The sequence below is a fragment of the Daphnia pulex genome, chromosome 12 (assembly GCF_021134715.1).
Source record: "Daphnia pulex isolate KAP4 chromosome 12, ASM2113471v1".
NCBI classification, from domain to species: Eukaryota; Metazoa; Arthropoda; class Branchiopoda; order Diplostraca; family Daphniidae; genus Daphnia; species Daphnia pulex.
The window spans coordinates 10,310,414-10,336,165 of NC_060028.1; the positions used below are offsets into that span (position 1 = coordinate 10,310,414).

At 44.9% G+C, this 25,752-nt stretch overlaps 2 protein-coding genes, 1 long non-coding RNA gene and 1 other non-coding gene across 10 annotated transcripts in view; 3 read left to right on the forward strand and 1 right to left on the reverse strand.

Moving 5' to 3' along the window:
* LOC124209473 (homeobox protein cut-like) overlaps positions 1 to 16,218 on the forward strand; it is a 161,687-nt gene extending 145,469 nt beyond the window's left edge. For all 5 annotated transcript variants that reach the window (XM_046607464.1, XM_046607465.1, XM_046607468.1 and 2 more), the window contains 5 exons: positions 5,582 to 5,742; positions 6,429 to 6,814; positions 7,361 to 8,183; positions 9,369 to 9,627; positions 9,721 to 16,218. In XM_046607464.1, coding sequence (XP_046463420.1) covers positions 5,582 to 5,742; positions 6,429 to 6,814; positions 7,361 to 8,183; positions 9,369 to 9,627; positions 9,721 to 12,182 — 4,091 coding nt within the window. In that variant the 3' untranslated portion in view covers positions 12,183 to 16,218. The remainder of the gene's footprint in view (positions 1 to 5,581; positions 5,743 to 6,428; positions 6,815 to 7,360; positions 8,184 to 9,368; positions 9,628 to 9,720) is intronic.
* Positions 16,219 to 20,188: 3,970 nt separating this feature from the next.
* Positions 20,189 to 21,309, forward strand: LOC124209989 (protein CASP-like). The gene is made up of 5 exons (XM_046608242.1): positions 20,189 to 20,403; positions 20,481 to 20,622; positions 20,701 to 20,862; positions 21,026 to 21,171; positions 21,267 to 21,309. The coding sequence occupies exons 1-5, from the start codon at positions 20,189 to 20,191 to the stop codon at positions 21,307 to 21,309; spliced, it is 708 nt and encodes a 235-aa protein (XP_046464198.1).
* Positions 21,310 to 21,775: 466 nt separating this feature from the next.
* Positions 21,776 to 25,452, forward strand: LOC124209740. Of its 3 annotated transcripts, XR_006881049.1 has the most exons (11): positions 21,776 to 22,092; positions 22,165 to 22,206; positions 22,267 to 22,423; positions 22,484 to 22,668; positions 22,741 to 22,780; positions 22,836 to 23,083; positions 23,445 to 23,623; positions 23,679 to 23,875; positions 23,976 to 24,277; positions 24,335 to 24,873; positions 24,935 to 25,452. It is a non-coding gene; the product is annotated as an uncharacterized LOC124209740 (long non-coding RNA). The 3 variants fall into 3 exon arrangements; XR_006881048.1 differs by having other exon boundaries at positions 22,836 to 23,623; XR_006881047.1 differs by lacking the exon at positions 22,836 to 23,083 and having other exon boundaries at positions 21,780 to 22,092.
* Positions 23,147 to 23,263, reverse strand: LOC124210105. The gene has a single exon (XR_006881175.1). It is a non-coding gene; the product is annotated as a U4atac minor spliceosomal RNA (small nuclear RNA).
* Positions 25,453 to 25,752: the final 300 nt, after the last annotated feature.

Below are 25,752 nucleotides of genomic sequence, written 5' to 3' on the forward strand. Positions count from 1 at the left end.
TGTTCTTTTCCTCCCGGCTGGAGTGGTTGGGAAAAGAAAGAAAGAAAAGGAGCGATGCATGTTAGACATTCACCAACGACTCGAAAGGGAAATCGCTCCGAATCGGATGACAGAACCGACGACGAACGCGCGGCGGCGGCGGACCTGCTCTGCATATTGCCATGGGAGCGCCCGTTTTTGGCAATCCCGGCTCACTTCATCTTCTTCTTTGAATGAGAACGGCGGTCAGATCCCTGCTGCAGAGGCCGTGTCAATAATTACAATCGAAAAAAAAGTCCCTCCCCCACGTAGGGGAAAATCAGCGGAATAAGAAGAAACTTGTATCTATCCTCGATGCGGATGTTGTCCTTATAACTCGGATCGGCGTACTCGGTAATCTCGAAGAAAGAAAAGTTACTTTTAGCTCCGCCTTCTCTCATCTCCCTTTAGTCTTTTCATTGAAACTCCCCCAACTACTTCGCCTCCCATTATGGCCGACTCTTAAAAAAGTTAAAAAACTTTTGCTTCTCTCCCGATATATATATCTACTACTTACGTAACGTGCAAGTCGAACAAAGCCGACTTGACTTTTTTTTTCTTTTTCTGAAGCATTCAAAAATTCACCAAGTTCTCCACTTCATCTATAAATACATAACGAGAAGAGATAGAGAGAGTGGGTTTGGTCATTTGCTTGTGTGGTGATCTGCTAAGCCTCTTAACAGACACATGTGAAACACATCTCTTTTTCTCTCTCTCTTGTCCACCCCACGGTAATACCCGAAATCTTTCGGCGCAGAGGAGAAGGTGTGTCGTGTCCTACTTACTTCACGACTCCTTGTACTGTGTTGTAGTAGTAGTATGGTACTCCTGTGTCTGTTTATTTATTTATTCTCGTGTTTGTTCGCCCGGCTTGCTCCTGCTGCTGCCCTCCCGGGATCTTTTGATATTTACCTTTTTTTTTCTTTTTTCTTAATTCCAACGACGACGTATCGTCTATCCTTGGCGGCTGCTGAAAGAGTCATTTGCCGCCAATCGCAGTGACATGTTCATCCAATCAATCCCGTCACATGTGCAACGTCAAATAACCCAACACACACACACACAAAAAGAAAAGAAAAAAAGTTTTTCTGGTGGGGGGAAAAAGAAAAAAAAAACGAACCGAAAGACGGAAAATGTTGTCAGGCTCATCGGCAATCCGCACCCGGGATTCTCCGGGACGCGGAGATATATTTGGATCGGTTTCCCATTTGGAAAAATTTCTTTTCTTTTTTTCTTTTTCTGGGTTTTGTTGTGGTTGCGTTTCGTGTAAAAGAGCAAGAAAAAAGAAGAAGAAGAAGAGAAAAACTTCTTGTCGGATGAAAATTCCCGAGCGTCTCATAGACTCATTCTCGATAGTTTGTCGTGTATGTTGTTTTTCGTGAAAAAAAAAAATCCAAACCGTCAGACGATTTTTTCTTTTTTTTTCCGTTGACGGTCGTTGGTGGTGGTGCTGATGGTATTGAGTATCGGTTTGGTTGTGGTGGCAACTCGCCGAGCTCAGCGGGAGGATTTAAATTTAGCTACTAGCCGTTGAGCTGAGAGATATTTATTCCCATCTTCTTCTTCTGTTTTCGGTGGGGGGGAGGCAGACTCTGAAGGAAGGTTTGTGAAAGAGAAAGAAGACGATATTTACATGACCTAGAGAGACAAAGAAGGTCTTTGCCACTTTCAACGAAAAGGATCTATCAGGTAGTGTAGTTACACAGTCAACTGTTGGATAAAGGGGTGAGTCTTACACGGTAGCAACAGCTCGGCAACGAAAAACAGACTATACGAAACGACAATAAAATAAGAAGAAAAACGTGCAAGTGCGTCACTGGCTAAACCAGTCAACCGTTGAGCTCAATGGATCCCAAGGTCTCGACAGCAGCCGTAGCGATTGTATGCAATCGTCGACAATAATTAGTCGTCGCCGTCCTCCTTCTTTTCTTCCCTGTCGGTTTATTTTCTTTCATACCTGCTTCGCATTGGCCGGCCCCCCTCCCGCTCTTGTCGATCTAATCCCAAAAACGTTTTAAAGTGAAAGTCATCGGTGACAGCGCGAAAAAGTGACGTAACGCAAAAGGAGAACTACGAAATTTTGGCAACGTCGTCGATTTTGCCCTTCCATCCTTTTTCATTCTTGAAGGTTGGTTTTTTCTTTCTTTCAAAAAGAATTTAAAAAAATCCTCGGGCAAACAAAAGGTGATTGCGGCGACACCCACGATCAAGAAAACGACGTCGAATTCCGCCATTTTTGATTTTCTTCCCCCTTCTTTTTCTTCTTACTTTCCTATTCTTTTTTTCCTTTCTTATCGGCGTGTAATCTAAGATTGATTCAACAATTGAACGATCGCTTATGGGAGAGACGCCGGGGAAAAAAACCCCCAGAAATTCCCAGCCGCTCTTGCATGTGTAGACGGAGTGGTGGGAAAAACAGCTGCCGGTCGTGTCGATTTCTCCGTCTGTTTGGATTTTGTGTATCTGTGTGTGTGTGTGCGGTTTGTGGTGGAGTTTGTGATGTCGCCTGCCGTTCGATATGTTCGATTGTTCGTAAACGCAGTCAGAGAAAGTGTACAGAAGCTGCTGGACGGACAAATAATCAATGCAATTACGGTCGCCAAATCGTTTTTGTTAGTAACGGCTTCACTCGCTCTGTATATTTGATACGATTCAAGAAAAAAGCACCATTCATTTCCAGCAATTCTTTTCATTTCCTTTTTTTTTCTCCCTTTCTCATTCAATTTTTGATCATTTCATTGATCCGTTTTTTTTTTCTCTCTCCCCCGGTCACCGGTTTTACGCTGGGGACATTTTCGTTTTGTTTTGTTCGTAGACCTTACTGTGATGTATAAGCTCTCATTTATTCAGAATGATACGAATGAATAGGACGGTATTTATAATGTAAACAGCCAAAGGAAAAAAAAGAAATAGAAAAGAAACGCCAAACTACTACCACCACCTATCGGCTATCAGAGCGCCGCCAAGAATAAATGAAAAAAAGGGGGGCGCCTGGAATTTCAGCTTTATTTTAAAATTTTTTAATGATCATTACTCGCTTCTATAAGAGAGGGAAAGCAGCTGGAATAGTAAATTTAGCTTTTAAAATAAAAAAAAAATGTAATGAAATAATAAAAAAGTTTTTAAAAGAACAGATTAGAGTCGTACCGGAAACAGGGTGTGGCTGTTTTTTTTTTCTTCTTTAATTCCCCCTCCATTCTTTGACATCGACGTCGGTTATTTCTCTGTTGAGTTGTTGTTGTTTGTTGTCATTCCACAAAGGGACATAAGAGAGAGAGAGAAAGAGAGAAAAAGACCCAAATGACAACCTCTCCAAAAAGTCTTTTAGCCTCGGCGGATGAGGGTCACATCGGAGAACGCGAACGACGACGCGTTCTGTCATGTTTCACACGCTATATCCTCCGGGAGGGAGAAGAAGAAGAAAAAAAAGCAGATGAAAACCCCCTTTGGCTCCGGTTCGGTGGGGCCAATTCTTCTTCTTGCAAGGAACCCTAGATAGGAGCTGCGAGGAGCTGCTAGCACACAGCAGCAGCAGCCAGACCTCTTGCTGCGTGTGTTTTTATCTCTGTCGACTTCTTTTATTTTCTTTCTTATTACGACGACTTTTTGAGATTTTTTTTTTTTTAACTTTGCGCCCTCCGACTCATTTGGGAGAGAGAGAAAAAAGGGTGGTGGTGGTGGTACCCCTAGGAGGAAAACCCAACTAAAAGAAGGTGATGAATGGTCTCTACACGGCACTGCTCTCATTAACGACTTATCATCCCGGGGGCCTTTTGGGCCGCCTTGTAACTTTTTTTTTCGGTATAATAAGAAATTTCTGATTTATACGGAGTAGCATTTCCGTTTGCAATCAGCCGGGGCAGACTCGATATCGAACAACCGGTCGTGTGACGTCATTTGCCGTGAATGCATCGAGATTGAAGAGAAGTGGGAGAAAAAAATATGTCTAAAAATACAAAAATTGGTGGAGGGGAGGACTGTGTGTGCAGCAAAGAGAATTCGACAAAAATTGATGATCGAAAACAAGGAGCGATGATTTCATCGCATGGCGACCTCGTTATAGATGCGTACCACGCGATATGTGCGTTTGTCGTATATTTAGACGAGGGGTGGATGTGAGAGAGAGAGAGAGAGAGGAGAAAGAAGCATGTGACATGATGATGATCCGGGGCGGCGGCGGCAGCAGCGCCCTAATGGGCACTCCCGCAAGATCAAACTGACGGCATTCGTCAAGTTGGCGGTGGCGTTTGGACCACGGCAAACGACCGACCGCCGCCGCCAGATTTTTATTTTTCAACTTCTGCCAAAAGATTTTTAATTTTTTTTTTTCTTTTGTCTTGTTGTTGGGCCGATACGGCCAATTGTCATCGACCAAGCATAGCTAGAATGCCTCCTTCCAATTTAAAAAGTATACAATAGGCGGGATCTGACATTTTCAGGAGAAATCCCCAAATCACCGCAAAAGCGATTTGAGCCCTTGAATGCCGGCGCCATGTTCAAATATCTCTCTCGCACTGCCGTGTTAAATGCCTGTTGAAAATGATCGTGGTCTCCTTATATATGCGCTCATTACGCTTTTCGTATCGAATCAAGTTCCTCATTTTTAAATATTTATTTATCCAACTTTTTCTTATTTTATTTTTTGTTTTTCTACCTCGATTCCCAATTTTGCCCGGCAGCCAAAAAGTTCTATTTCAAGGCCGGCAGCCCGAGACGACAAACGCGCAAGAAGATGGAAAAGAGAGAGAGAGAAAGAGATAGATAGATGTTTGACGTTTCATCATCCATCATCTCTCCAGCTGTCCCTCCTTTTCTTTCTTCTTTACTTTAATTTTCTTTCTACCTTTTATTTATATCCACACGTGTGTTTTTTATGTTTGGTTCTTTCCAACTTATTACTTTTCCTTTTTGTTCGTTGGTTTTTTTGTTTTTAGTATTATTATTATTTTCCGAATGGAAGCGAAAGAGATTTTCGCCATCGTAACAAGCGAATTTCAAACGCCATTTTCAAAAAGTGGCAGCAGACAACAATTCAGTGGAAGAGGGGGGAAAAAATAAAAGACCGGTAGTAAATAGCAGCTCGTGAAAATGAATGTTTTTTTTTTCTTTGGGAGAATGAAAAAAGAAAGAATAAAGAATGAAGGAAAAGAAAGCAGCGGTCACGCTCCGTGGAAACGGTTTCATTCCTCTTTCATCTTCCAGAGATTTATCCATCCATTTCTCTCGTATCTATCGCCTTAAATGTAGGGCACACACACACACAAATTCGTAGGAAAAGTAGAAAGAAAAAGAACTGGCCAGTTCTATATGGCATATCCTTTTGCCTTGACTGGCTGGTCCCGCTCCAGTCAACTCATTGATCAAACTCTCTCGTTGACGCCTGGTCGCTTGATCCCACGCTTCAATGGCCCCTTTTTATTATTTTTTCGTTCCATGCTGTTGTTGTTGTTTTTTGTATCATCGAGTTGAGACGGACGGACGTGTAATTCGGAATGAGACAACGTGTAATTATCGCCGAGACTGACGTTCATATCCTTATTTTTTTTATTCTTTATTTTTCCAGGAAAAGAAACGGGAGGATCGTCAGTGGCGACCAAGACGGAGGAGAGCGCCGTTACCGAGGAGCGGATCGCCCACATCCTGCACGAGGCCAGCGCCGCTCTACGGGCGCAACAAGTCGACGACTCGGGTAGCGACGAGAGCAAACCGCCCAGCCAAACACAGGTATGTTACGATCGCCTACACACTAATAGTAAATAATAAAAAAATGATGGTAATCATAAAAACAACCAGAACAAACACTCACTGGGCCGTTCGAAAAACAAAAATTGGGCAAATTGACAAATAAGTCGGAAAACCGATCAAAAAAAAAAAAAAAAGAAAGGGGTTGTTGTTGTTGGGGCTTTAGTATATATTTAGTATTGGTAGCAGTTGTGCGCTGTCTATAAAAACGAGTTGGAACATCTGCTCTGCTCTGCCGTGTGTGCTACTAGAGAAAATATCGACGACTGTGGGCGGGGGAGGACGTGCGGCTCGGTTCGTTTTCGGGACCGACGAAGAAAACGAGCACGTCTGGACATTAAATGGACCGTTTCGCCTGCACCCACCCTCGCATTAAAAATGAAATATTTTTGCCGGTCAAACCGACCAACCCCCTTTTTCTTTTTCCTATCCTGTAGTTTAGTTCTCACTTTTTCTGGTGCAAGGGGAAAATTCCCCTTTTGTATAGCTTAGCACTGTTATTGTCCAGCTGGTTATTATTATTATTACTATTATTACATGTATCTAAGCTCGGTTTGATATTGTTGTTGCCACGGGGCATGCGGCGGATGACGTCGATCCATGTTGTTGCGTGTTTCATCGTTTTAATTTTCGTCTTCTTCTTCTTTTTTTCTGCTCGTTTCCGGTAGACGCCATCGCCCGGACCGAAAGTGGAGCCGATCTGCTCTTCAGCCGCCGCCACGTCCAGTGCCACTACAACCACTACAACTCCCACCTCCTCATCTAGCCACCACCACAACAACAACAACAACAACAACAGCAGTACTACCACCAACATGCTGTTGCAGCAGCAGCAGCAGCAGCGTCGCGGACGCAAGCCCGACCACGACGACATCTCGCAGGAGCAAGTGCTGCGCATCTACCACGACGAGCTGGCCAAAATGATGTCGGGAGGCTCTCCCGCCGCTTTCAATCCGGCCGCTTTCAGTCCGGCCCACCTCTCCGGATTATCCGCCCTCGCCGGAGGCGGCGCCGGTTCCAGGACTATGGCCTCCAATCTCCGCGATTACAATAGGTACGTGTCATCACTCTCGCTCGCCCCAGTCGCCCAAAAATCAAATAAAGAAAATAAAAGATCCCGAAATTGAATTTAAATAAAAAAGGAAGGGAAGGGCTAGGAGGAGGAGGAGGGTTCATGAAAAGCAACGAAATTGGAGTGTAGAAAATGATTAGACCATGAAGAACCCAATGCGGATGGTGTGACCAGAGTGATTTACTGTTGCCCGGCATTCGTGTCGCCCTATCGTTCATCACTTTGGCGTCCGTTCAACGACGACAACAACTTGGGGAAAAAAGAAGAAGAAGAGGAGACTTGCCTTTTTTTTCCTTAAAATTTTAATGGCCTTAACATGCTTCAGCGCTCCTCCTCTGTCTTTCAATTTTTTGGGGCTTTTTTCATTTCGGTTCGTTTTTTTGTTCGGCCGATTCCGGCAGCTCCTACAGCCCGTCGAACGAAAATAGAAAACAAAAATCAGTGTGTAAGTCGCGAAAAGCGATTGGAATTTTTATTTGGTCGAGACGTGCTGACTGACCGGATCTTTTTTTGTTTTGTTTTGTCCAGATCCTACACTAGCGCGCTCTTTGAGCGATCGCCGGAAGAGATCCGCATGGCCCTGGATGTCTACCAACAGGAGCTGAACCGGTTGATGCAGCCGCCGACTTCCTCTTCGGCGTCATCGGCTGCCAATGCGACAACGACGACAACGACAACAACGACGGCGTCAACGACGACAACGGGCAATTTCACTTCGACGCCCGCCGGCAGCGCCGGAAGTCAGCATCAATCGACAGCGACGACAACAACCGGACAACAACAACAACAGCAGCATCTCAGCAACGGTTTCCCGCAAGACCTGTCGCTGCCCAAGAGCAGTACGGCAGGAGCCGGGAGCGTCAGGAGCGACGAGGAGAGCTCGGAGCGTGAGGCCGTCAAGATGAGGTCGGCCGTGCCGGCCAGCAGCAAATCCTCGTTCCTCCTCAATGCCAACGAGAACGGAGAGCGGAGCAAGAGCGTCTCGGGCGAGACGGGCAACAACAACTTGTCGCAGTCGTCGAAATCGATCGAGAACTCGATGGCTCTTTTCATGCCCCACTCGCTGCACAACATCCTTCGCCCGTCTTCCAGCCTGTCGCCCGACGAGTCCAATACGGCGACGACAGCTCCCACCGGAAGTGGCGGCCCGGGTGCCAGCGCCGGTGGGACGGGCGGCGTGGCCTCGCCCCTGCAGCGCATCGCTTCCATCACCAACTCGTTGATGTCCCAGCCGGCCAATCCGACCTTGCCGCAAGTGACGCAACGGCCGATGAAAGCCATTCTGCCTCCCATCACTCAGCAGCAGTTTGACACCTACCAGAACCTCAACACGGAGGACATCGTCAAAAAGGTACAGACAAAAAATAAAATAAAAAATCTCCTCCCGGCTTATCTCTCGTTCCCAACATCCGGTCTGCTCCAGCTCGTTGTGCGATCCCAATTCCAGACAAAAAACACCCCCACACACTTGGCAGTCCGGTTTAATTTGGCTGCCAGGATCCACAGTATCGTTGCTGCAAAACAATAAGTTGAATCAATAACTCATTAAAGACTAGAGGAGAGCACAAGCTACTAGCAGCCGGCCCGCAGAGAATGCCAAGATTTTGCAGCCAAATTTACCCGCCCGTCTTGGTGATCGCTTAGATATAGAGAAGGGAGAGGCTCCTCATTGCATCGGAATTGCTCCTGACTCCTGCATTGTTGGGTATCGGATAACTTCTAGCCGTGGCCGGGCCACACACAATAGCTATACGAGATCTATTCCAGGAGTAGTGCGAGGAGCCTTTCATAGTTTCGCTAGTACACGGTACCCCGAAAGGCGGGTGCACAATGGCTCCTGGCTCCTAACCGCTTGGACGGTTCACAAAAGCGTTCACTCGTCTCCTTGTCTCAATCTCCCGGCGCGCCCAACTCGGCGATGGCAAGCGAGAAAGAGGTGCGGAGGGGGGGAGGGGGATAGATCCAGTGCTCAGTATCCAGCGCTCTCGTCTATTGTCTTGGTGGCCGTAGCTAATTGAAAATACCTGGAAGGACTGAGAAAGCATACACCGAAATTCTCTCCTTCTTACCGGCGCCGCATTCACCCGAGAAAACTCTCGCGACTTGTTGTTGTTGTTGTTGTTGCACGCCCCCCCTTCTCTCGGCGTGTATTCTCTGTCTGTTGAGTTTGTGTATGCCACAAGTCACGATACAATCCATTCTCTACCTCCTTTTCCTGCTGTGGCCGGCCTCCGGATCAATTGTTCCCCTGGATTCGATAGAGAGAAGGGCGAGGGTTAGAACCACCTCCGCCACCCCCTTTCAACTCTTACTCGATGCATTTTGCACCTGCCAAATTCTCTTTCACTCCGGCGTTCGCTTTCTCCCAACTCCCGTTCGAAACGCACTTCTGACTTTGGTGCGTACGACCGGACAAAAGAGAGCTCGACAATTGTTTTGGAGGGGGAGGGGGAGATGCTAACGGATGGAATTAAAGTTGAGAAACAATTGAATTTGAATAATAATCGTTGATTGTTTGCCGTTTTACTCCTTGCAGGTGAAAGAGCAGCTGAGCCAGTATTCCATCAGCCAGCGACTGTTTGGCGAGTCGGTACTGGGCCTGTCTCAGGGCTCCGTTTCGGACCTGCTGGCCAGGCCTAAACCGTGGCACATGCTGACCCAGAAAGGACGGGAGCCTTTCATCCGCATGAAGATCTTCCTGGAAGACGAGAACGCCGTCCACAAGTTGGTCGCCTCGCAGTACAAGATCGCACCCGAAAAGCTGATGCGGACTGGCGGATATTCCGGATCTCCACGTAAGTCTTCCAAATTCAAATTTCATTTCGGTTGTTCCAATTTTATTATCGACGGATTAATTAACTTTTGTAATTGTTTATTTCGAATAACAGAATCCGCTGCTTTGAAGAACTCTGTGGCCAAGATGATGACACCCACGTCGATGCCGGCCACTTCACCGGCCATGTCAAGCGGCAATTCCACCGGTGGTGGCATGGATTTATCGCCCAACAGTCTGGCCCATTCAGCGCTGGCCCTTCACGGCCTCAGAGGTCCCGCCAGCGCCTTGGCATCGCTGACCCACGGAGCTGGATTGGATTTGAATTCATCCATGTCTGGGCGGTCGAGTCCCATCCCGAGTGGTTTGACTTACGGCGCCACTTTGGCCCACTTCATGTCGGCCCAGTCGAGCCTCAACCAGCGTAGCCTCGCCTCCCAAATGGCCCACCACCACCAACAGCAGCAGCAGCAGCAACAACACCACCACCACCAACAACAACAGCAACAACTGCATCAGTCGCCCGTTCTGGTCAAGAGTGATAAGAATTCCAGCTCGTCTGTTAGCAAGTCGCTGTCCAACACGCCCCTGGGCGGCCATAACAACAACGCCACGAGCAACGGCTTGACGCCCAGTCCCATGGACGACAGCTCGACACCCACGCCCGGCCTAACTGGGTCGGGTATTCCCACTCTGGCCGCCTACTCTCTGCCGGCGCACAGCGTCTACGAGCTAGCGGCCCTGACGCAAGACCTGGACACCCAGGGAATGACGACCAAGATCAAGGAGGTCCTCCTGGCCAACAATATTGGGCAAAAGATCTTTGGCGAGGCCGTCCTGGGCTTGTCGCAAGGCTCCGTCTCGGAGCTGCTGTCCAAGCCCAAGCCGTGGCACATGTTGAGCATCAAGGGCCGGGAGCCTTTCATCCGCATGCAACTGTGGCTGAGCGATCCCCGCAACATTGAACACATCCAGCGGCTGAAGACGGAGCGACGGGAGGCCGGCAAGCGTCGACGTGATTTGGGCTTCCCCATGGGGGCGACGGACGCGGCCGGACCCAATTCCAACGCTTCCAGCAACACCAACTCGTTCATGGGCGGTGACAATTCGAGCAACGACGGCTCGATGGGCGGCAGTCCGTCTCCTTACGGCGGCAATCCCAACCACCACCACCACCACCAAGCGACGTCGCTGACGACGACGGGCGCCGGCGCCTCGCTGTCCTCCTCGTCGCCGTCGCCGGCCAAGAAGCAGCGCATCCTCTTTTCTGACCAGCAGAAGGAGGCGCTCAAGCTGGCCTTCAGCCTGGATCCTTACCCCAGCACGTCGGCCATGGAGTTCCTGGCCCAGGAGCTGAACCTGTCGACGCGGACCATCACCAACTGGTTTCACAACCACCGCATGCGCCTCAAGCAGCAGCAGTCAAACTCGCTGGATTGTTCCACCAAGGAGGAGATCTCGTCGTCGGCCTCGCCGGCCACAATGGCCAACGGCGGTCGCGAAAGCTCGGGACAGTTTGATCCCATCCACTTCCGGCTTCTCTTCCACCAGCGTCTCTTCGAGATGCAGGTCGCTTCCGGCGAGGAAGGATCAGGAGGTCACCACCACAACCCCGCAAGTGGCGGCGGTGGTGGTGGTGGCGGTCATCATCTCCCCGGCGCCGGCGCCGGTGGCATGGCTTTGCCCGCCTCTTTGGCCGGACTCCCGCCTCAATTGGCCGGCAATTTGAACATGATGGCCTCGCTGGGCATGCCCTACCCGTTCTACGCCACTGGCATGTTGTCGCAATTCTGCATGGGCCTGGGCAACCCTTCGCCGGACATGGCACCCGGCGCAGAGGGACTGGACTTGACGTTGGCCAGGCAACGCGTTGCCGCCCTCGGCCAAAGCGACTCGGACGCCGAAGAAAGCGACTGCGAATCGGACACGTCGAGTCGGACTGGACCGACGCCGCACAGGGACTTGGATCGCCGACGTGGTGACAGCCGGCCCCCTGTCAAAATGCCCAGTCCGCTCATGTCAATGATCGCCCAGGCCAAGACGGCGGCCAGTCTCGGCATTGCCTCTCAGGAGGGACCGGCCGCCCAGGCGGCCGCCCGGTCGTCTCGAAGGAGTCGCAAACCGGCCGCCCCTCAGTGGGTCAACCCGCACTGGCAACAGTCGTCGGCCGTCCGGGAGCGCGTTGAGTCGGAAGACGGGCGTGACAGCAGCGAGGAGCGCGACAAGAAGAAGGCCAAACATTTCTCGTCGCTCCACCACCGCAGCGTCGACGCCAATTTGAACAATTTCGTCGAATCGGACGCGCCAATTGCTGCGGGCGGTCGGGACTCGTCGGCCGAGCGGCCGTCAGTCCGGGCCGCCGTCGACATCGACGACGACGACGACAAGTACGACAACGACGAGGAGGAAGACGATGACGAGGAAGAGTCGCCCAAGCGACTGACTATCCACCGGCCGCGGGCCGGCAGCCTCAGTCCGTCTCGTCGGGCCTCACCTTCGCCGTCGCCGTCCTCGGACGAGGACAAGATGGACGACGAATCGGAAGCCAAAGACGACGACAACAACGAACAATCTTAACCTCCTTCCTTCCCACCTTCCTACATCAATCGAACGACATTGTCCCGCGTGTGTGTGTGTTGTGTGTGTTGTGTCGGTGTGTGTGTGATTCGTGAGGAAAGCGATTGGGTGACAACTCGGGAGCTGAACTATACGTCTAGACGTTTCTCCAGTGCGCCAACATATTTCTCTCATCACTCAACTTCACCCCCTCCCCCCAGCTCCTCCCTTCCTCCTCCATGTCTCTCGTTAATTTCGTATAAGAGAACGAGAGAACGGTACAACACAGCCGAGGTGGGGTTGGTTATTTTGTGTTTTTAAATTTCCCGCCCCGATTTTTATATTTAAAAAATAATGGTTTTCTTTTTTTAAAAGCCAGTCAGAGCATTTTTTCTGCTCTCAAAAAATTGAACGTGAAAATGATCAAGAAAAAACAAAAATCGATATGCGCGGACCGAGTGCGAGAGTGTGTGATTGTTTGTTATATTAATTATTATAAATATTGATTATTAATTCATTATTATTAATTAAGTTGTTTGGTCATTTTTGTGTTTTTCTTTTTTGGTTTTTCTTTGGAAAGGGAAGGGTTTTTGACGTGTGTGATAATCGGCCGGAGATGATAGCCGAACGCAGGTCTCGTCAAAGTGCCACCTGGTGGTCAGAACGGACAGAAATGGGATGACAGAGGGGAGAGAGAAAGCTGCAAATTTTTAAAAAGAAAAGAAAACAATAACTAATCAAATTGGGGACAAAAAAAAAGTTTCGTCAAACAAATCACACACCCAAAAAATTTTTCAAACTCCTTGGATAGTTATAGTGTGGGATTTTCAAAATTTGATTCCGCATTCATTCAAAGAAATGGAAACAAAATAAAAAAAACACGTACGTTTGCTCTTGGATGAGCACCCCTTTCTTTTTATCCTCTTCTTCTCTATTAAAAATTAACAAAAAAGAAAAATTTTATCCCGGGCTCCCATTTGTTGGGTGTGTGACATTCGCGTCGTGTCACCCGTTCATTACCAGTTCCTCCTCTTCTACGGACGCCAGTTATTTTTATTTATTTATTTTTTTGTTTGATCCTATATATCTTTCGGTTGCCTCTGTTCTATGCGTTTCTGTAGTTGACACCGACATCACTACACCCATCCGGTGTATAGGGGGGCAATCAACCGAACGAAAAAAATATATAGACATGTCTGGCGCCCGCCTATTTTGCATTTCAAATCTAACAAATAGAAACGAGCGCGTGTTTGTTTCGTCTTTTTTTTTTTCCCCCTTCATCAAAACTCTTTCTTAACCAATTAAGTTATCGAGTAAAAGAAGAAAACAAAACGCGAGAAAAAAAGTTTCCTCTCATCTCATCCGACTCCAAAGATGTCATGTTTTTGTTCCCATTTCGGTTTGTTAGATGTGCTTCCCTTTGAAAGAAATTGGTGAGAGCAGCTTCCGTTTTTGATTGGGAGAGAGATTTTGTTTTTGTTTTCTTTCCGCTTCTTAACCCGTTCTGACCTCCAATTTTTTTACAAAATTGATTCGAAATGGCGAAGGTCTCTAAATCGTAACATTGGCCCAGTGAAAGTACAGTGTGTGTTCGTATTTAGAATGAATTTAGTTACCGTTTGCCGATTGTTTGTCTCATCATTAATGAAAGCAGGAAATGGGTGGGGGGGAGTTGTTTGACGTTTGCAAAAATCACGGAAAAAAAAATTCATGTTAAAAAAGATAAAGAAACTTGTCCGGTATTAAATCTCTCGGTTTTTAAAATAATTTCGTTTGTTGGTTATTTTGCGTTTTCGGTTGCGTGTGTGTGTATGTGTCGGGAGGGTGTAATTTGTCTCATCTTCATTTTTCTTCTGCAATGATCGTCTCTTTTAATGGTTCCATTTTAAATACCGCCAGGTGAAAATGATTTTCTTTTTTTGTTGGTCACCGTATTGATTGTGTTAAACGTCCGCTCTCCATTAAGTGAACGCATGTCGGTCTCTAGCGCGCCATAGACGATTTTTCTTTTTTTTTCAAATGGTCAATTAATTGTGTGTAACTTTAAAAATACCCAGACGACAAAAGTAACAAGTTGCGTTGTTTTACTCGCTGTAAATAGATGATTTTCATTCGCCGGTCTCGAGATATATATTCAATTTATATATCCGGTTCCTCTTTTTGTCCCCCCCTCTTTAACCTCAATATTCAAATGGGCTGGATGAATGTCGAGGGGTTCGGGACGAGTATTAATTATTTTCGAATTTGGCTGTGTGCGTTCGTTCGTTCGTTTCTCTCTTTCCCACCAAAAAGAAAAAAAAAAGAAAAAAAAACTCGCCCTCCAAATTTCTCTCTCTCTCTCTATCTCCGTAATTTTCTTGATGATTGTAACTATATATTTTTCTGACTTATATATATATCAATCGATGTAATAAGCGCGCGAGGAAAAAGCAAAAACAAAACAAAAATGCCGGAGAAAAAATTTGTTTGTTTGTTTTTTTGGATGTTTTTGTCGATTTTCTCCCCCCTGCCCCCGTTGGGCCTTTTCGTCTCATGTTCGTTCAAGTATTCGTGCGTGATGCCTGCCTATGTCTCTGCCTGTGTGTGTTCTATAATATAGACAACAAATCGTTTCCTCTTTTTTTTTTTTAAATCTTAGATATTCGTCATGCAGCAAAAACAAAAGAAAAACCTATCGAGTGAGATGAAACCTCTGTCTGTATTTTTCTTTCCTCCCTCGGCCTAACTATTTTTTAAAAAATCTATTCAGTTTCTCTCGTACATACATATTATAGTTGTAGGGATGACGGAAAAGACAAACCGAATGCCAGTGTGTGTGTGTGTGTGTGGTTGGTTTCCCTCTTTCTGATTCATTCGCCCGCAAAAAGGTGGCGAATTCGTGTGTGATGCCATGGCCAATCCCCGTGATGAGTTCATCCAATACTTTTGGTCTCTCTCTCTCTCTCTCTTTCCCCCTCATTCTTCTTGCTCGTTCCTTGCTCGCAACGCACGTTTGCCACTCGCTAATCGAATCCAGCACACAACAAAACACACACAATCCCCCCTTCCTCTCAAGATTATGCGTTTCCATCCGGCCAACGCGAGTCTGATTTTATTTTCGTGAAAAGAGGAAGAAAAAATAAGAAATAGTTGTTTTTTTTTTCTTTTGCGTATTTATTGCGTGAATGTTGCTCCAGGCAAGTTCTTCCCCTCCCCTCTTCCGATCTTCGATCTTTCTTCTCGTTGTCGTTCGTTTTTTTTTTTCGCGATGAGAAGCGAATCCAACCGAAATTCTTCCAAATTCCACAGAAATAGAAAAGCAAAAAAAAAAAAAAAATTGTTTGTTTGTACATACACAAATTCAAAAAAAGAAGGCGCAAAAAAAATACCAGACGGAATTTGATTTCTCGTTTCGTTTCTCTCTTTCAATTCTCTGACTGTCCTATTCCTTTCATTTCGTTTCTTTCGTGATCATTTCTGCTCTTTCGTCCAGAAGGAGCGGAAGTTTTTTTCGAATGGAACAATACACAAACCGACCGATGTGTTCTCGAAAATGAACCACATCCCCCATCTGTATAATCTCGTTTTTCCATGGCCTTATATATAAAAAAAGATTTTTCTGGAACCCCCCCTCAATTTTTTCTTTTCATTTCTTCTTCTTCTTGTTTTTTTTTCTTTTCCATCTTGTCTTCTTCTTTCGATTCTCTCTTTGACTCTCTCCTCCAGTGTATATGTAATGTTTTGTCACCTTGTTTGTTCAATCTCGTGTCTCGACCCCCCTACATCCTCGCCATTGGCCCAGTTTTGTCTCTTTCCCTCCCGATTTCCTCCGGGAAAGAAATGAAGGATTCAGAAATTTTTTGGAAAGAAAGAAAAAAGAAAGATCGTTCTTTTCTTTTTTTTTGTGGATTATTTTCACGAAATTTCTGCGTGTATTTCCCGATTTTGGGGCCCTCCCCACCCACGACCTCTCTCCAATATCTTGTTCGATTTCTTGAAACTTATTGATTGACATTTTTTGATCGCGTTTTTGATTTTCCTTGGATATTTCAATCATTACACTTGTTCCATACGCTGACACGCTCTCGTTGCATTTCACTTTGACATCCATTCAGCAAAAAGAAAATGAAATGAACTAACCGGCCGTAGATTAAGTCTAATCCAATTGAATTTTAAGTTTTTGTTTGTTTGGTTGTTTGGTTTTTGTTTGTTTCAATTAAAAATACATTTGTGTGTGTAGGGAAAACTGGACAACTGTCGTCAGAGAATGTCAGCCTCCAATCGGAGGTTAAATCTCAAAGAGAGCTGATCGAACAACTGGAATTGGATGTCAGCAGTCTTCAGAACTTGTCGTCTCTTAATCGCGGTGAAGCCGAGGTATTTAACATTTTTCATTTTTGTTTTATTTTCCAACCGATTCCATCTTTACTACAGCCCGAAAAAAAGATCCGGTTTTGTCGTCTTACAAAACTGGTCTGTGCTGTTGGTTTTTTTTATAAAAGCCGCTTTTGTTTTATCGAAATGTCTTGTGTAATAGTCTCTCGACGAGACTAGCGAGTGACGATGTGCCATTGACAGAAACGAGTCTTTGATAAGATTTGAAATTTTGGGGATTTTGGGGACTGGTGAATGGCACACCCTCAAAATGGGGGAGGGTTATTGATAGATTGAACCGAGTCGAAAACGATTTCACTACCGGCACACATTTTCAAGTTTCCTCATCTCTCTCTGCTGCTGCTGCTCCGGCTCCTTTCTCTATCAATATCACTCCAGCCGGCTCTCCCATCTACTCCCAAGTGTCGTGTAACTTGATCGCTGGCTGATGGCCTTCTATAACGCGATCCTCGACAGCTATCATGCAACGCCCTGTCAAAATTCGATCCGCTAGGCATAAATTAACACGGACGGGGCGTCAGGTATATGTATGTAGCACACTTGGCCCTAGATATAGTACATACATACTCTCTCTCTCTCTTTCTCTATCGTTCCTCCTTTTTTCCCCAATTTCCTCCGTCTGCCTGCCTCAATTGCATCGATCGTCGGGTCCCGCCCGATTCCTCTTTTTCTTTTTTTCCTTTTTTTTATTTGGTTGGAGAGAGGAAGGAAAAATGGGTGTTTAAATGTACGCAAGGATCTTCCTTTTTCTCTCTCGCTCTCTCCCCTGTGTCTAAATTTAAAATTTGATAAGAAGCGACTTGACGATTGGGATCATCGTCGTGCCGCCATTCCGTCCGTTCTAGCCCAGTCAGTCATCATAACGCCGCCGATCCGTAATGGAAGAAAACATTTCATAACGAGATGGAGGGAGGTATACGCGCACTGTGTACGCCTCCAAGGAGGATGGAGGAGGATGGAGGTTGAGCTGATGCCTTGAACCGAAGTTGATGTGCCGGTCGTGACAGAATCGACTTAACGAAGTGCCAAGAGAGCGAGGTCTGATTGTGATAGACAGGACCCAACAGAACGGAACTCTACGATTGATGACATTTCACTAAAAGGGGAGAGAGAGAGCGGCCTGGCCCGGCCCGGCCCGGCCCGAGTCTTCTTCTTCTCTTTCCTCCAGCCGACTCCGATCAAGGCAAATCAAGGAGATTAGCTCCGAGCCTCAGTGCCGCATGGATGCTTTCCCATCAGAACGCCCGTCTTAAGGCTTTATTGAAATTATTTCTTGATTATTTCGGTAATGCGCCATCGATTCAGTGTGTCAAACGGCTTTCCTTTCGCAGACTCGGTACCGTCTACATGTTTTTTTTTTTTTTGTTACAATCGCTGGGTGGCGAGGAGGGTTATTTGGCGGGTTATTCGTCTGCCGGAAGAAAATGCCGCCGTCGTCGCTCGATCGCCGCAGTTATTTCGGTTAGAACTGGGAACAAGTCAACGGCATCTCTTGCATATGTTTATAGGGGAAAAAAAGGAACTGAGAGAGAGAGAGAGAGAAAAGGAAATGATTTGGTTGGATTTGAAACACACATCCCAGCCAAAGGGCAAAAGCCAGAAAACAGGAAACATTCTTCCAGCAGCTGGATTTCGATCGGATCACGGCGTTTTCTTCTTCTTCTTCTTTTATTTGGGTGGACGGGTCTGGAGATAACAGAGAATACCATCGTAATATATAGACAGAAAGGAATAGCAACAGGAAAGAAAAGAGAAAAAGAAAAAAAGAAAATCAATATCCATACTCTTCATAGACGTACAGTATATATAGATAAATTGTATGTGTATATATATTTATATACTATATGAGGAGTTACATGTATATCCGCCATCGATATATACAGAGAGAAGAAGAAGAAGAAGAAGTCTAAGCGCGCGCGCCTCCTTATATGCCCTCCTCATCCGGGAGGGGAGGGTTTGCTCCTCTATGTGTTTGCTCATGGGAATCAGGCGGGTTTCAATTATTTAAATGTGGTTATCCTTACTTATGCAAAACGATCCAACTTCAAAAGGCAGCTTCCTGTCGAGGAGTTCCTCTCTTTCTTTTCATTCTTCCATTCTTTTTGCCCTACCCGACTTATATTTCTTTCATTCTCCCAATTTTTTTTTTCTTTTCCTCTTCTTCTTTTCCTTTTTGTGGCGGAGCAGCTACTCCTTTTCGTCCCTCGCCAGAGTCGTCGAACATACATCTGTATAAAGGATACATACCGCCGGGTTTCGATATACATATATACTCTCTCTATAAACAGTATATATACTGTACAGCCAGCCCAGCCCAGTTTCACTCTCTCTTAAATCTATGAAGTTATATCTATATATTTAATGCGGATAGGCAGCGCTTTTTTTGCTAGGGAAATATAAGAGAGAGAGCGGAGCTGGACTAGACTCGTAGAGCTCACACATTCTCCCTGGTACTCGTCAATAAATCAGGATGTTCTGAACCTATCTTCAAAGTATATGCACTGCCAGAGCAAACCGAGTTACCGCCGCCAGTGAAAACCATTCCGGGCGGAGGGCTACAGTACCAGCGGACTCTCGTCCGTTTCTTTCTCAATGCGCTCAAGTCTCTCTCTCTCTCGTTTTTTTTTTTTTTTTGGTGGGTCCTAACCACCATACCCATCACACTTTGCTCTCTACCACCACCAATTTCCTTAGATAGATACTCTGCTGCTATAGTCAAGCTCCTTGGACTCCCCTTCTATTGCTCACTGCTGGCCCTAGACACCAATGCAATTATGTTAAATTTTAAGTCGCCTTGAATGTGTGCTTCTGCTTGCTGCTGCTGCTGTGAGTGTCTGGTTGGTTGCGTCGCCGCTTCGCTGATCGCCACCACGGCCGCCCGCCCACCACTGAAACTTACCGACTCCGCATGGCCACTTGGAACGAATGTTCTTAATCACGGATATAGCGCGCGGATGTATATGTATGGCAAGTGCCCGGGCAAGAGAGAGAGACGAGACGAGAAACTGGTGGTGGTGGCATGTAATTGCATTTGGACGATAATCATCCGACATGGGGGTGCAAATTTCAACGCCAGCCAGTGGATTTCAACGTTTATTGAAGCTTGTGATACGACACATATGAAATCCTCTTGCGCTCTGATGACCGACCGACCGACCTCATAGCTTTCTCTAGTCCAACTCGCCTCGTCTATTCAACACAAAAACTTGACAAAAAAAAAAACGAATATACACACACGCACAGTAGATTGATTGCAATGGCCGCGTCAATTGAACGAGAGCACACAGGACATCCTGTCTAGCTTGCTGGGCCGGGCGCGGGTGGGCAGAAGGCAAGCTTGATTGGTCATTTTATAGTACTACTATGTATACCAGTGGAAAAATATCAGTGTCGGGCGTTAGAAATTCGGATTCACGTCGTTTCAATTCGTTCCCTTTTTTATTTTTTTCTCAAAACTGGCGAGATGATGAGACGAGGGTTTGGATCGGATCCGGAGCGAGCGCAGCCCCTCCCGACGCGCTTCTAATGAGGAATCGTAAAAAGAAATGAAACACTCGGAAAGATTTCATTAGTGTCACGGCGCTCGGTTAACTGAGGCTAATAAATCGAGTTGACGAATGATAACGTTGCGGAAAAGGGCCACACGCGAGGAAATGGATATTAGTAGTATATGCCACTTCAATATTCATATGCGCTGTTTTGAATTATTCCAGGGACAAGCGAATGCCAACGACTGGGTGGCAGAAGCCGTTAAAGATGTCAACATGATGGGGAGAAGCTCCTCGTCCGGAATGTCGCCCGTTGGCGGAGACTCGGAAACGGCCGTCACTCTGCTTCCAATTTTACAAGCCCAACGTGAAAGATTCAGGTTCATTTCAGCCTCTAAATACTTATAACTAACCATTTTAATTGCCATAACGCTTGTTTAATTTAAAAAACCAAAAGGCAACGTAACCAAGAGCTCGAGGCGCAAAATTTGGAACAACAGCAGCAGATGGCGTTACTTCACAGCGAAGTGGAACGTCTCCGCACCGATAACGTGGCCCTTTACGAGAAAGTTCGCTTCCTTCAAAGCTATTCCGGCCAGGTATGTGTTTTTCCAGAATGTTTGATTGATTTCTCTGACGACACATGATTTGTTTTCACGCAAGTTTTCTTCTTCTAGCGCGCTACCAAGAATCCCGCTGCAGCCATAAGCTCCGAGACAGAGGAACTTTATGAACGCCAATACGAGGATCGTCTGGATCCCTTTGCTTCGTTCTCTCGCAGGGAGCGTCAACGTAAATTGGCTCAACTGGGTCCGTTCGAGCGCATCACTTACTCGATGGTACGTGAAATATACAGCGAGCCTCGAATTCCCAGACGTTCGACAAATAACGAGAAATTGACTCCCGTCCTTTCTCTCTCTACCCTCCTCCTCATCTCAGACCTCCCGTTTTTTTCCTTTTTTTTTCTATTTTCTTGTGTAATTCTCTATTGACGATTTACAGGGACAAATGATCCTATCAAGCCGTGTAGCTCGCACTGCCGGTGTCATCTACTTTTCCGTTCTGCATCTGCTCGTCTTCCTCGTTCTCTACCGTCTGGCCTACACGGAAACCTGTCACAGGGATATGGCCGCTGAGTGTGCTCAAAAGTATCCCCAATCAATGATATATCAATGTCAATTAAGCTCCGCTAATGCTTTTCATTTGCTTCGTGTTTCTCTCTTTTCCCTTCTTTCTTTCGTAGGTATGACGATCACATGCTGGAAGCGCATGGTCTGCACAACTGAGAAATTGAGAATGATATCACACGTATCACGCGGACGTGCGACGGTTATTACCAGGCATTATTATTATATTTACTTCATTTGTATCCTTTTGGCATTATACAGCCAATTATTCAAAGGTGGCGGAAATACACTTAATCATTCTGGCAATTTTGAATTTTTTCGGAGACGAAATCAGATTCCATTTTCACTGTCTCTTCAAGTATGGATTTTCATTTTTCACTTTACAGGTGGAAATCCTATTAGTTTAAGTCTTGTGTGAATTCAAATTAACATAACATTTGAAAAAGTTCTAATAAATGTTTTCCAGTGTTCCAGTTTTAATCAACGTTTGGTGGGTAGTTTTATTTTTCTTATTTTATTTTTTTGGCTGTTTTGAATTTTTGAACTGCCAAACGGCAATTTTTTATTTTAATAAACGATCCTGCCGTTAGATGGCGTGCGATCGCACTTGCACCTAGGGCATAAAGTACTGTTTAGCCCTAAACACCAGACTTCCTTGCAGACTACTCAAGTGAAAAATCAAAACATTGTGTTTTTTTCTATACAAGTTGTGACAGTTGTAGTTTTCGGTAAAGGGAGAATTCATTATCAAAGGAATCATTATTACTCTCTAGTTATTTATTGCGTTTTGAAGATTGATTCAAACTTGTAGCGATTTTCGGATATACACATGTAATTGTGAGAACACAGAGAACAAAGGAGAACGAGACATTAAACATGTTTTGTACGCTTTCCTGATGAAAAGTTTTAGAATTCCACCAGTTTACGACGTTAATTCAATGGGTAATCCTATAATTACGATTTTAGAAAAAAACAGTGGCGGTCTAATGATTTTATTTCTTGCTGTGTCATCAGGAGATCAGAGTGGATACTACTACTGTAAGTTGTGTGTGAGAGGTGAGCACTATCAAGTGTTTGGTTGTTGTGTGTTTTGTTACATTGCTTTGCTTTTTAAAGGATTCAGTTATGTTGCAACTGGAAGATCAAGTTAAAACGCAATGCCCAAGCCAATGCTGGCAACAGCTTGGCACATTTGGTTTACCAAGGAATCATGAACACACTTACCATAATAAAGCAAATGGGGATCCGCAAATGGGACCACATGGATGTTCAGGTATAAGATATACATGAAATAGTTTTGGATTGTCACAATTTCAAAGATTGCATGATAAAGGTAACACAATCATCAGCGCAAGACATTCAGAGAACAAATGGAAATTCCCACCACAAGTTTAGCTTCCTTCAATCCTGGAGGGTACTCTGTTGAAAACAATAAAGCTAAACTACATCCATTTTTAGCAGAACATAGAATCAAAACAGATTATGTGTACCAATCTTATGGGCCTGATCTGATGAAAAGTAAAATTTTTGATACGTGAAATTGGGTGTATTTGAATTAACCTAAACAAAATCACATGAATATTTTTACAGGAGTTTTTTCGACGAACAGCATTTTGTCTTTCGTGCAGAGGTAAATTGAAATCATTTGTCTTATTCTAATACGTAATAATGTTTAGATATTCTAGAAATACATGCTCGCTAACGAGCTTGTACAAAAGTGCTGGCTTCTAAAGCTTGCGCCCTTTCGATCGTCAAAACAATTATTCCAAACGGAATTTGTCGAACCGGCTGGGTCTCGAGTTAGTGTTAGAAAAAAAAAAAAAAAAAAAATCTAGACACCAGACCTTTCCCCGTCATTGTTCGCGGTGAATTAGAGATGGAGTTAAATCGCACTGTTCTGGAAGATCGTCTATTACCTATTAAAGTAGTACTGGTATGTATTGTTTATATTGGAATTTTCCTGAGATATTTTGGCCCTCCTGTAAAGTAAGGAGGGCTTTCCAAAAATTGTACCGCGGACATATTGCCGGGTACGTTGATTTATAATGGTTTCAGCAGCAATACTCTCACCATACGTTCATTGGGTATTGGCCTCCCACTTGATAAGGACAAGATATAGTATGAGTTTTACAATGCTTTATACTTTGGTGTGCCAGAAATAGTGTTTGTGAATGGCGCAACTATTTACGAACTAGATCTTTTTTGTTGTTCCAGCTATATTTATAATTATCCTAGATAATATTAATCTTTACTTTTGAAAACAAAGCTCACGATTAATTTATGATACATTTTAGAAACAGGATTTATCAGAGCCGCAAACTCTGTAGGATGGGTGACTTGCACCAAAATCCATGCACCTTAATGAAATTGATTCCTGTCGTGGGTCAACTCAAGTGACATTCCGTGGTCTTCTCCTACTGCCAATTGACCAACATGGACCGCTAGTAGAATCGAACGAGGACGTTTCGCTACGGTATTATTCCAATTATCTTGGTTCTGAATGTACAGTATAATTTTTTTTCTCTTAGACTTCATTGGATACAATTTGTCAAACCTTGTGGTAGAGACAAGAGCGTATTTTACAATCAGATCGCAGTTTTCTAAAGGCACTAGAGGAGCGCAAATCTTTACCTATTTATGCCTTCCAGAATGCTGTTATGGATGCTGTTTACTGTAATTCCGTTGTCGTATTCGTGGTAATACGGGTTCTGGCAAAACAATTCTGGTTAGCTTGATACCACAAGTTATTAAGTTAAATTAGGATGAAATTATTTATACTTTAATTAATTAATGGCCGGAAATAATGGATTATTTAAACTATTTAGATTATTGTTGATGAGGTTCACGAACGCAATACAAATTCTGATTTCCTACTCATTATGCTGCGTGATTTGGTGACCCTGCACCCTGAACTTCGCATCATTTTGATGTCAGCAACTATTGATACTTCGCTTTTCAGTCGCTACTTTGGCAATTGCCCAGTAGTCGATATTCCTGGCAGAGTTCACCCCGTGAAATTATTACTTGAAGGATTGTGTTGGAGATGCTTCGATTTCGACCAAGACAATATACAAAGAAAACATTTATACGCAAAGATGTTGATGGCGAAGAGAACATGAATTTGAAGGTAATCGGTTTGTAATTTCGTTTTTCTTTATCTAAAAATTAACAATCAAGTCTGTAGGTGATGGGGAAATACTCCTTTAGCTATGGCTCTTCTCGATGAGAAAGATATATGTTTAGAGTTGGTGGAAGAATTACTTACTCACATCAATCAAATGAAAGTTCTTGGCGCAGTGCTTATTTTCTTACCCGGATGGATCACTATTTTCGCATTGCTTCAACTTTTGCAACAAAGTTGATATGCTAGCGATTATCTACTCCTACCGTTGGACTCCATGTTGCCACGAGAAAATCAGTGACGTGTTTTTTAGCCTGCTCCCGAGCGCAAAATGATCAAGGTCATTTTGGCGACGAACATCGCGGAATCTTCCATAACCGATGATGATGTCTTTGTCATCGATTCGTGTCTCGCAAATGTCAAGCTTTTTACGTCACACAACAAATATGCACAACTACGCTACTGTTTGGGCAGCTCAGGACAATTTAGAACAACGTCGGGGTCGTGCCGGCCGCGTCCGTCCGGGATATGCCTTTCGATTGTGCAGCCGCCGTCGCTACCAACATTTGATTACCGAATACCCGAACTCGCCTGCCTGTCAGGTACTCTCATAGTCTTTCTTCCAAAAATTAGTTTTTTCAATTTATTTTCCATTTTTAACAGAATTCTAAACGTCCTTCAGACGGAAGATATGACAGCGAGTTCAAATTTGGTCGTTACGAAACTCGTGTTGTATCTCATCGGCCTTCCCTATCAATCAAAACTTTTCGTCATGGAGAAACGAATCGGTGAGCAATGACTCGATTGGACCTTTTTCCAGCGGTCAACGAGGAGTGAACGGCAACTGGTGCAGAACTTTAGAGTACGAACGAAAACAAGATGGCTATCCTACTAATGTAGGATGAAAAGGCGCAATCAGAGCACTGCAGTTCACATCAATCAAGCATGCCCAGTTCCCAACGCTGATGGATTGAGTCTTGTAAGTTGTAATGGTATATCAAAGTACTCACTTCGGAAACAGTTTGTCTGTTTGAATTCGTATACGTGGATCTCTTTAAAATAAGACAAAATCTATTGTACTATTCCAATGCTTCGTATGATATTTACGCAAGACTTAAATTAAAATTGTGTGCATATATGTTTGAAGAATCCTCTTACTTAAATACAACGTCAAATAACAACGTCAAATACCAATCCAGATCGACTAAAAGAAGACTGAATTCGAATTTTCCCTCAATTTTTCGCTAAGAACACCATCTGACGGACAGCAGACTACAATGTGACGAGTGACGTACTGACGTAGTCATTTTGGCGCGTAGCCGTGACCATGCCATGCCTGATAGATATGTGAATTGTGAAGTCATACGGTGAACACGTTTTTAAAATAACTCCCCGAAGAATTGTTTAAAAGTAAGTACCATTAACAGTAAACTAGCTGCTAAAAACCTGATCTCGATTCCATGAAATGCTTGTTTTCTATC

What these genes read in the sequence shown, in the direction of transcription:
- LOC124209989 (XM_046608242.1), top strand. Translation starts at nt 20,189, where the DNA reads ATGGATATTAGTAGTATATGCCACTTCAATATTCATATGCGCTGTTTT. An exon ending in TTCAAAGCTATTCCGGCCAG is followed by an intron (nt 20,623 to 20,700) that starts GTATGTGTTTTT and finishes TTCTTCTTCTAG; the next exon opens with CGCGCTACCAAGAATCCCGC. An exon ending in GCCGCTGAGTGTGCTCAAAA is followed by an intron (nt 21,172 to 21,266) that starts GTATCCCCAATC and finishes TTTCTTTCGTAG; the next exon opens with GTATGACGATCACATGCTGG.